The sequence below is a fragment of the Alligator sinensis genome, unplaced genomic scaffold (genome assembly GCF_000455745.1).
Source record: "Alligator sinensis unplaced genomic scaffold, ASM45574v1 scaffold31_1, whole genome shotgun sequence".
NCBI lineage: Eukaryota > Metazoa > Chordata > Crocodylia > Alligatoridae > Alligator > Alligator sinensis.
The window spans coordinates 3,838,836-3,850,149 of NW_005841884.1; the positions used below are offsets into that span (position 1 = coordinate 3,838,836).

The 11,314-nt window shown below is 55.3% G+C and overlaps 1 protein-coding gene across 1 annotated transcript in view; it reads left to right on the top strand.

The window, feature by feature from the left end:
* Positions 1-17: 17 nt before the first annotated feature.
* Positions 18-11,314, top strand: part of PRRX1 (paired related homeobox 1) — an 81,126-nt gene continuing 69,829 nt past the window's right edge. The window contains exon 1 of the mRNA XM_006017735.3: positions 18-441. Within this exon, the coding sequence (XP_006017797.1) occupies positions 201-441 (241 nt within the window). The 5' untranslated portion in view covers positions 18-200. The remainder of the gene's footprint in view (positions 442-11,314) is intronic.

Consider the following 11,314-nt stretch of genomic DNA (forward strand, 5'->3'; position numbering starts at 1 on the left):
CTGCCGTGATGCCTGGAGGCGGCTGGGCAGAGAGCGGCTCTGGATTATCGCTCGGGCCCCTGCTGCCCCAGCAGTGCTGCTGCTCGGGGGGGAGGGAGTCCCTTCCCTCCGTCCTCCTCCTCTTCCTCCTCCTCCTCCTCCTCGGCGCTCTCCCGCTCCTCTCCTGCCTGCACTTTCCCTTTAAGGCTTGGGGGGAAACCATGACTTCCAGCTATGCCCATGTCCTGGAGAGACAGGCCGTGCTGGCCACCCGCTTGGAGAGCCCCGGCCACCTGGACAACTTACAGGCCAAAAAGAACTTCTCGGTCAGTCACCTGCTGGACCTGGAGGAAGCCGGGGACATGGTGGCGGCTCAGGCCGACGAGGGCGTGGGGGAATCGAGCAGGAGCTTGCTGGAGTCCCCGGGGCTGACCAGCGGCAGCGACACGCCGCAGGCGGACAGTAAGTGGGGGCGTGCGGGCCCGGGCGGCGGGGAGGGGAGCCACCCCAGGCGCACGGACCCAGAGCGCAGCGAGCCGGGGCAGATGCGCCGGGACCGGGCGGGGATCCCGCGGTCGCTACCCGCTTGGGCGCAGGGAGGGAGGGAGGGACAGGGCAAAGCTGCGGGACGAGAGTCCCCAGCTCCTCGCAGAGATCCTGCCCCGTCGCGGGCTCTGCAGATGCCTCCCGCGGGGGAGCGGGGCTGCGGGCCCCCTGGAGCGCTCGGAAGTGCGCCGGGTCCTGCGGCGGCGGGCGGCTGCGCGGCCACCCGCGCATTGAAAGCAGCTGCCGAGCAAGGGTTTCTAACACCTCTAAATCCCTGATAACGAGCGCCCTGCAAGCGGTTATGGCAGGGGGGGGGGCGGGGTCGGGGGCGCTGCTTTCTTTGCGCTCGGGATCGCTCTTTGCTTCGGGGGCTGGAGAGCTGGACTGAGAAAATCAGCGCCGCGCAGCTCGGGGCTGTCAGGAGCATCTCGTGTCGGTGCGGAGCGGGGCTGGGGGTTGGGGAAAGCACCCACTCCACTGGTCGCACACACGCCACACTGGCCCGCTCAGCTGCTGGCTCGAGCCATCTCTCCCCAAGCAGACTCTGGTCCCTTTTTCAAGGCCTTCTTCTATCTTCAGTCTCGATCGGGATCATCAAGGGACCAGCCTTTATGCCAGCGCGGGACCCCGTTCCCTTATCCCGTCTCACTGCCGGATCAAGGGAGGCTGACCCAGCCCTTCCTTCATCCCTGAAACCAGCCCGTCTTCATTCCTTTACATACCCCTCGAAGCGCCCTTTCCTCTCCCAGTCAGTAAGCAGGAGCTGGAGAAGGAAACCCCCCAGTGAAGGTGGAGACCCGGACCCTTCTTCCCCCGGCTCCGCCGCTGGTTGTCCGCGATTGCCAAGGGCCACTGGCCCGGCTGCCTCCAGGCCAAAGCCCCGCGCTCAGGGCGAGGCAGAGCCGCCTGCAGCGTTTCAGTCCAGGCCGGAGACCCTGCGTGGCTGGGACCAGGCGCCGGGAGCAGGGCTGGAAGGGCTCTTCTGCCTCCCGGGCAGGCTTTGCTGGGGGGAAATCAGCGGGGTCGGGGTCTGCAGTGAGGACTCGGGATCGAGCCTTGCTTCCCCAGCACCCAGACACTCCAGTTTCGTTGCGAAACCCGGGTTTAGCCCCCCTCCCGCCTAGGAGAGCTAAAGAGGCGGCTGGGCCCGATCCGATTGCTCCTACCGAGCTGGGCCCCAGCCGCCCCCCGGCCTTCTCCACTGCCTCCAACCCAAGCCCCTGGAACAGAAGGGGGCAGGATCCCGCCCCTTTTTGCCCCCCACCGATGTAACCTGGAAGGCTGCAGGGTGTGGGGCCAGGGCCTGCCTCGCGGAGGACTCTAGGCAAGGGGGCGGGAGGTGACTTAAGACAGCTTCCCCCTTCTAAGTCCCCTGCAAATGAAGCGGATCAGCAGCGAGGCCGGGCGCCAGGGGCGAAGCGCTCTCGACAGAGTGAGGAGGCTGCAGGCAGACGGGAGAAGCTCTTGTCCCGGCTTAGAGCGTCTCCTCCGAGGGGCACCAGGGGCGCCGCGGGGCAGAGACGTGGCCGCGGGGGCAGATGCGGAGCCCTAGGGGGATCCGCTCCGTGGCTGCTGCGCCGGGGGAGGCGATGGAGCCCCTCCCCCGGCCCCTTAGCGCCTCCCCGGGCCAGGGCGCAGCAGGATCCACAGCAGCCAGCGAGGGGGAGAGGTGCCTAGAGACGCTACCTTGAACCGATGTGTAAACGCGCTTGGGATCCCCCCCCGGTGCTTCTCAAGGCGCTGGAGGACGAGGGACTTCGCTTGCAAGCCAAGCAGCAGGGAACAAGGGGAACCGCGCTTCCTTCCCACCTGTCCGCCCCGCAATCAGCCCGCTGCCCGGCTCTGCAGCCTACCCACGCGCCCGCTCCGCATTCACTCGGGGCTGCGAGCAGGGCGGGCGGGAGCCGCACTCTCCCGCGGGGGGTTCATGGTCACAGGGGAGATCTGCGTCTTCCCCGCTGGGCCCGGATGGGAATCGCGGCTCGCTTCCCCTCTCCTTGCCCAGATGAGGTGCCCCAGCCCGCTCCTAATTCATCACTTGCTTTAATTGGCAGCTGCCCCCACCCGCCTGCTCCAGGGGAGCCGAAAGTCTCCTGAGCTCCCCATCCCCAGTCATCTTCGCTGGGGGACCCCGCTGGAGGCTGCTCCGCAGTACCTGTGCCCTGCTAGGAGGTGCAGACAGAAGTGCAGCTCCCAGCTGTAACGATTTTTGTAAAGCCTTTTGGGTTACAACTTTACCCGAGACCAAACAGCAGTTCAGTGTTGGTTCCCATGATCACAGCGATGATCAGCTTCTCTGGGACTCTCTCAGCCCAGTGCCCTTCAGCAGGCAGCGGGTTTCTGTGTCGCTGGTGGAGGTGGGGGTGTTCAGGCTTCTATAAAGTGGCTCCGTCTTCCACCTTCTATAACTTTAAATTAGTGCAGCCGGCTTGTCCTAATAAGATCTTTGCTAGAAACACATGTCGCCATAAAAAGGTAGACTAAAAGTCAATTAGAGACACCAGGCTGACGTGTGGGGTGGGCGTCCCGGTCCGCCCCCCTTTCCCCACCGGCCACGGAAACCAATCTGAGGCGTGTTGGAAGAAATCGATTAGTCAGGAGGCAGAAGATTAAAGGGAAGATATTAATCATCTGAGGGCAGCGACGATAATTGAGTCTGTAGCACTGACAGCCGGCGTGAAACGTCTGAGTGCGGATCGGGAGCGGATCTAGGGGTTATCTGGCATAAAGCAATCGCTTTTTACAAGCAAAAACACAAGGATCCCAAACACGCCGCCTCGTAGGAGAGGGGATTGTTGTCAGGGAACGGGATGGGGAGGACGCCGCGCTTCCCTCCGGGAGACAGAAATATTGTCTGTGATCGCTAACACGCATTTTATTGCCTAGGAATAAATTGCCCGATAGGCAGACGTTTATTCTAGTAAATTCACATCAGATGTGAGGAAGCCGCAAGGATACTTATCTCCTGGGATCTAGGTTCAGAAATGAGTTTTTACCCCTTGCTGGAGCCTATCTGTTCCCTCTCCTGCTTGGCGTCGCTTTTTTCATCTCTCCACCTCATGAAACGGTAAAATGCCCCTTAGAGGGAAATTCCGTTTTGTAAAGCCGGAGATCAGGGACACACGTGTCCAGCTTCCCCGGTCCGGGAGGGACTGTCAATGTAGGAAACAGCGGCGCTTGGGAAAACGAAGAAACCTGCTTTTAGTCCCCCCCTCCCCGCTTAGCATAGCACATACTTTCACCCTGACAGGGACATTTCCATGACCAAGTGTTACCGCTCTCATTGAAATCTATGCCCGAGCTTCCATCGATCAAAGATCAATTAGGCCTGTCAGGAGCATTTATTTAGGGGCATAGGGCGGCTTCATTTAGACTGCTCTCCTATTTCCCTCCGATGTCTCTGTACGACAGTATTTTTTTAAAAAGCAGCTGTGTCCCGTCTCCTGTGACCACTTAGCTCCTTCTCTGGTTGACGATCGCCCCACTGGGTACACAGAGAGGACCTCAGAGGTCCGCTCTGCGCACAGACTTCTCACTTCCCCACCGGCTTTCGCGGTTGCTGTCCTATTCACTGGCGGCAGCTCTTAGAGATCCGGGAGGATGTTAAACTTGTAGTAACCCGAGGTGGAGAAGGAGCGCAGCCGCGGAAGTACCCGGAGCCTGGAAAATTTTACAGCTGTGGAGGGAAGCGCCTTGCAGGGCGCCGCGCCCCTGGAGCAGGCCCCGCCGCCGGAGTGAAACTGAGTAGCCCGGCTCCAGGGCTCCGCCGCCCCCCGGGCCCGCCGCTTTCCCCGTGCCCTTCGCGGCTTGAGCTCAGACGCCCCAATGATATGAAGATCCGCAGCTCCCCCAGAGAAGGGAGTCACAGCCCTTGGGGTCAATCTGGGGAACATCGTGGGGCACGTTTGGTCCTAAATTCATGAGGACCCGTCCCTCCCAGCCCCACCATCTATTTATGCCAATGCAGGAACTCTGCTTTTTTGCTTTATTATTATTATTATTTGACGATGATGATGATTAAAAAGACCCGTGGACAGAGATTTCAGCACGAACCGGGGGGCTTCCTAAGCAGATCCGTAAATCCGTCCGAAGAAAAGAGTGACCTTTTAAAATCAGGATGCTCTGCGGACTCGACAAAGCCCTGCTTATGGCAAACAAACGTACCTTTGATCGCCACCTGCTTCCTAGTGGATGGACTAAAAACGATGATGGGTGTGGCTCATCGTATGGCTAAAAGAGCTCTCGGGATTAATCCTCCCAACGCTCAGCAGGAGCCGGGGGGCTTCCTAAGCAGATCCGTAAATCCGTCCGAAGAAAAGAGTGACCTTTTAAAATCAGGATGCTCTGCGGACTCGACAAAGCCCTGCTTATGGCAAACAAACGTACCTTTGATCGCCACCTGCTTCCTAGTGGATGGACTAAAAACGATGATGGGTGTGGCTCATCGTATGGCTAAAAGAGCTCTCGGGATTAATCCTCCCAACGCCTGAATCTGGGCTGCCGCGGCGTCTAAATCGGTGCCATAAAAAGGCAGGTAGAGTGATGCCAAAGTCATCAGCTTGGTAGCCGAATTTCAGCTTTCTCAGCTTTCTGGGCTGCTAGGATCCCCCGGCTCACCACTGCGCTCAGTAGCTACAGCTGTCTCAACAGCAAACAACTTTTGATTTATTCTGAGGAATAATAATCCTAACAAGAATAAATTATTTTGTTAATTCCTCTTTTCTCTCGCCGCAGTCGCTAGACATGAAAGGGACATCGAAATCTGTACATCTTTAACGGGGTTTGGGGGAGGAGACGCAGCCACTGCGAAGCTGCCCCCGGGGAGATTTCCAGAGGCGCCGAGATGTCACCTGGGGACGAAATCACGGGGGGACAGAAATCTTTTAGAGCTCTCCGCGCTGCTACAAGTGGCGCGTCTGTCTGCTCGCAGTCGCGTTCCAGAGTAAATCGCCAGAGTCATTAATAAGACGTAGGGCAGACTCCTGCTGGGCGAGGAGACCTGGAAGGTTAAAAGGCTGTTTGGATAAGGATCGCCTTCTGCCTTCCCTCCTCCAGCCCGTATCCAAACATTTACAGAGCAAGCCGTGAGCAGCCCCCCCGCCCTGCTCCAGCCCGCGCTGCCCAGCTCCCCCACCCCGCGGATAGACAGAGCCCAGGTCCTTATAGCCTCGTACGGGATCCCGCGCGGGATCCATTCCCTCTCAGAGTAGGATGCAGCCTCTGTGTCCGCCTTGCTTGGCTCTGATAGGGTTTCTCCCCCATTCCAGGGGCGCACCCCTCCCGTCTGCCTCTTCCCGAGGTGAATGCGCTTGACACGGTTGCGAGTCGTTCTCCTGTATTGGACACACCTTGATGACAAAATAATCGCGTATCGAATATTGCATTTTATATCCTGATAGTGCAATTTAGCACTGATCTGAGCACGGCACAATACAGTAACTCGGTGTATTTGTGTGGATAAGGCTCCGCTTCCTGCCGAGACCTGGCAGGAAGCGCTGGGAAGTTTTGCTCTCCCTTTAAACTTAGTGATTCTCAACTAAGGTGCCTCCCTGGGGTGCCCTGAGATCCTTGCAACAGTGCGGGTGGGTACCACGACATGTTAGCACTGTTAGGTGTGCCTACGAGATCAACCCGGAGATTTCAGATAGGAGTCCACAGGGTCACAAGCTTTCTAACTTGCCCCGGTCGTTCTGAGTCCTTTGCAAGGGAAGAGCTGCTATTAAGTTTCTGTAGTAAAAAAAACCCCACCCGAGTGAAAACCAAGAGCTGACACGTGGAGGGGGGCTTTACACCCAAAGCCTCCACGGCCACGCTGAGCGTGGGCATCGGCTCGTGGGTTACCAGCCCGGGCGCTTTGCACGTGAAAGTCCCACCAGACCCACACTTAGCCGGGTGGGAGCGAAGTCCCTGGATTGTCACCACGCCGCTGCCAGCGCTTTGCTGTTAATCGTCGCAAACCAGTGTCTCATCCAGGGAGAAAGGGGAGGGGGGTGGTAATGATAATCGAGGGCTGAAGGGATTTGGTAGCACAAGTCCCGTTCCTAAACCCCTTCGGCCATTTCAAAATCTCCTCGAGTTTTGTTTTCTTTTAAAATTCCCAATACTCTTGCCCTTGCCACTAATTGAAGTGGTGCTCAACGGCCCCGGAGGATCCGTCTGCCTGGCACAAGAAATCTCCCCCCTCGCAGCAGTCGCGGCGAGGACCGCTGCGTTGTGCCGGGCGGCTGTGCGCGCGCCCGGCTGGGCGAGGGCAGGATGGGAGCGCTCCTTTCCCCTGGGCGAGCAGCTTGCCGCCCCGGCCTCATCCTGCTTTCTCCGGAGGGGCAATATTCGGGTTGCAGGACCCGGTCGCCGCCGCGGATCAGCCCTTCCCTGGAGCTCTCCCTCAGCCAGCAGGTCCCGCAGAACCAGCCCCTGTGGGGGATGCGGGCTCGGATCCGAAAGGCCCCCCTCTCTGCCTGGCACCCACCCACAGGTCTATGGCAGAGCGGGCGCCTTGAGCCCTGCCCCTGGGGCAACCGCCTCTGAAGCTGTTTAAGCTGCCCAGCTTCCACCGGGGCGCTTCAAAAGAGCTCCCACCAGCACTTGTGTTTGGTCACAGCTATAAACGGCTTTCTGTGGCCAGATCCGGGAAAATTGTCACTTCTGTCTGAACCCCAGGAACTCTGGCTGCTCCTCCCCCGGGGTACCTGGGCTGGGGGTGGGGATCTCCCGGGTCCGGCTGCGAGAAGCCCTGATCCACCGTGTCCATTTCACCACCAGGATCCGATCCACATACGACTCCTCCTCCCCGGGCCCTTGGGAGCAGAGTGGGGGGGAGGTTGGGGATCCTCATCCCCACGAGCCCCCTCCCCAGCGGGGTCTCCTGCCCCCTGATCCTCCCCTCCCCCTGCTCAGTGCTGCCCCCCACCTCTTCCCTGGCACGAGGGGAGGTGGCAGGGCTGCCGCACGCCTTCTCCCCAGCGTTACCTCCGGGGCATGGGGGGAGCAGAGGACACTGACCCGCCTGCTGCGGCAGAGGCAGCCTCCGTGGTATGGGGAGCTGAGGAGAAAAAAAGATCAAGGCGATGGATGGGGCCGGGGCGATTTCCTTTAGGGAAGGCTTGAGTCAGGGGAGATTGTGAGGCCGGGGAGCGCGGTGGGTGTCTGGTAGGAGGGAGAGAGGAGACAGCAGAGCCGAGAGCGAGGGCTGCCCACCCTCCCAGCCCATCTCCCGAGGCTGTCCCCGCATCTAGGGAAATCGGGCCCAAGGCTTTCCCTGAACGTGCCCCTTACCGGGGACCGCACCGTGTGCGGGGGCAGCTGGAAAGATGAGAAACCTGCCTCGCACCAAAGAGCAGCGAGGCGTGACTCCACCCCGGGGGATAAAGTGACATCCTCAGAAGCCTTCGCCGCGGGGACAGGTTGAAGCTGAAGGAGGGACTTCACAGAGATGATGGGTCAGGGCTGCAAAGAAATGGGCGCTGCATCTCTCCCCCCCGGGGCGTCCTGTCTCTGCAGGCCCGGGGCTGGGCTGGGCCCAGAGGCTCTCGCTTCCCTGGCGATCTTTTAGAAACTCTAGAGAAAACAGATCGGAAGGATCCCACTGACTCTTCCCCCCTGAAACGCTCCCACCAGGCCAGACCAAGCAGTTAGCTCTCCCACCCACCACCCAAGCCCCCCGTCCGTGCCCGTGTCTCCGAGGAGCTGACAGCCACAATTGCCGTCTGTCAGAGACCCGAGGGGCTCAGTTGTAACTGTTACATTTGACGAATCGTTCTGAAAGCCATCGGCCTCCGTGGTGGAAACAGAAGTGATGATGATGAGCCCTGCTGATCCCTTTCTTTCGCGAAAAACACCGCGCAGAAGGTTTTGCTTAGTTCGACAACTAGTTCAAGCCGAGCGCTTTCAAACCCGAGCTGGTTGTGTTTGTAGAGGGCTCAAAAATGGGAGACCCCGCGGTTCAAAAGAATTTATTTTTAATTTCTCCCACCCAGCCAACATCTGAAAAGATTTACGTGCCACGAGCTAGAAAAATCAACATTACTTTTTTCTCCCAGAAGCGATGGGTGTCGTTTTGGTTACGATCAACATCTATTTACACTCATAACGAAGGTGCTTGGCTTCAATTTGAGTGGAAAACTAAACCTAGTCTTAATTATTGAACCGATCTGCTGGGTAACTCCTTGAATTTCTGTACACGGTGTTTTACGACATGGAACTGAGGCCAAAAACCCCCCTAATCCGTGCCCTCAAAAATGTTTATAATGGAAAAGGCAGCTCGGTTGCAAGGCGCTGAGTAGGTGGACTGTTTTGCAGTTGAAATAATAGAGCAATCATAAAATCATATTGAAGGCCTTACTCAAGTGAGTAAGCGCTGCAAAGATGGAGACAACACAGAGAAGAAGAGCCATTGTTATCAATAATGTACGATCCAAAAGCCCAGAGAGGGAGTTGTCTTACAGGAGTTCATTTTCCCGTGTTATTCGACACATTTTAAGTCGAACCCAAGACGTTTGTTAACACAGATTTTTATTTAAAACAGTGACGAGGGGTTGGGGACTTAGAAATAGCCGCTGTGTTCTTGGCTATCTCTGCCCACAGCGAGAGGCTGCTGCAAGTGTTTGCTGAAGCAGAGATAGGAAAGTGACAATCAAACACGCCTTGAGTTTAGAGACTGCCGGCTCCTGACTCGAGTCAGAAGTGATTCCCCACTCCCAACAGCCCTACCAATGCCCTCCCCCTAGAAAAAAGCAACTTCCCAAAGTTAAACCTTCGAAGTGAACACGTATTTGGTTTTGTTTTCACAACTAAACCTCATCTTTTGAGTGAAAATTGGAAGATTGGGGGGGGGGCAGTTTCAGGGTTTGTTTTTTTTAAAGGAAAACCCAGATTATTTTGACTAAAATGGAAAACATTTGTAAAACTCCTATTAACATTAAAAAAAAATCCCTAGGACAGGGGGACTAGGGAGAAAACAGTACTTTTTTGCCCCCTGTTTTTGATCCTCTGCTGCTTCCTGAGAGCTGAGAGTCACTCCCTTCAGGACCGGGCAAGAACCAGACAGAAGATGAGGAATAAAATGACACTCATCCCCTCTGTCCATGTCACCTCACCGTGACACCAAGAAGGCGACCATATGCCAGATTTCGGGGTATCATTGGGTATAATTCCTGCTTGGGGTAGTACAGCAGGGACAAAAATATACACCTGCTCCTTGTTTGGGACATGTCTCTCATGACTTCAGATTTAGTGATGGGCTTTGACAGCGGCAGCAGCTTTCTTATGGGGTATAAGGAAAAAACATTTTAAATGGAAAAAATACACTGGCAATGCTGAAGCCAGTGTCTTGTGATGGTTATAGCACGGGACTCCGGAGTTTTATTTCTGGCTGTGCTACTGGGCTGCTGGGGGCCTTTGTGCAAGTCTCTTCTCCTCTGTCTCTCGTTCTCTGACTTCGTTTCTCCGTGGGAAAATATGAGTGACACCTGAGCTTATTTTGAGATCTGATGGAAAGAGCTAAGTGCTATAATAATAGGATGAGCTTTTCTCTTCTGCGAAAGTCCGAACTCCATACATTCCTCCCTCCCCCCACTGAAAAAGTCTTTATTATTATACGTGTTGTTTAGGGAAGGGAAGTCGGCGTTGTCCCGTAAAACCTTGTGCTGTGTAGAGAGGATCAAATGCAGAATTTCTATTCTGCAGGGAAACCTGATATTTTGGCATTTCTGTGTAGCCCAAAGTGAGATGAAAAATCAAACTACTGAAAAGTTGTGTACGATTTCAAGTTAGAGACTGGTTTGATTCAGGCCTCGCAAAACGTTTTTAGTTCATTTTTGATCAAAACGAATGCTTTGACATTCCTGCATTCCAACTTATTTTTTTACCCACATAAATCATTTATATAACCTGACAAATCAGTGACTTTAATCCAAATATATATCAGGAACACTATGTCATTTTATTAAAGGAACACTATGTCATTTTATTAAAGGATAGATTTTCCGCAGTCATCGGTAATCCCTCGCAGTTGAGGATGAGTGTCTTCCATGATTGCTTTACCTGTGGGTCCGAAGATGCCTGACAAGGCCGATCTGGGATTAGCAGGCTCTGTTGCAACTCGGACGTGTGTTTCTGTGCGGGGTGGGTGGCTCTGGATTCTTGATTCAGTCCATGACACGCTGTTTCAGTTGCTCCCACCTTTCCGTCTCCCGTTGTCATCATAAGGTTTCAAAGTGGTGGTTTTCCTTGGTGCTGAGTACTTGTGACTCTCATCATTTTCAGCTGGATTTGTGAATGCTCTGCAACTCTGAACATCAGACCCTGAAGAATTAAAAACTGATTGTAATTTATAGCCAACATCTGCAGTTTAACTGGAAAGATTTTGAAGGCTGATTTCCTTCTGATGCCAAATCATGAGACAAAATACAACCAATGTTTGGTTTAATTAGCTGGGGTTTATTTGTCTCCTGCCAATGCTGGGGGGTGGGGTGGTGAGAGAGATACACATACTCAAAAGTTCAACAAGAGTATTGACCTCCAGTCAAAAGGGGGTGAACAGTCTCATTACAGAATCAATCATAGCTTTTGTCTTCTTTTCCTTCTATGCTGCATTGGGAAATTTCATTTTGTGGAAAATAGATTAGTTTCTCATAATCTGTTATCACTGACTGTTGCATATTTTGTTCTTTAGGGAAATGCCTTAAAGGAGTTGGCCTGTATTATGTATAGACTGGTGTACCTGGAACTACTACATCCAAATAGTGCTGATATTCCAAATTCTAGAGCTGGTAAAAGTTGCTTCCCCCCC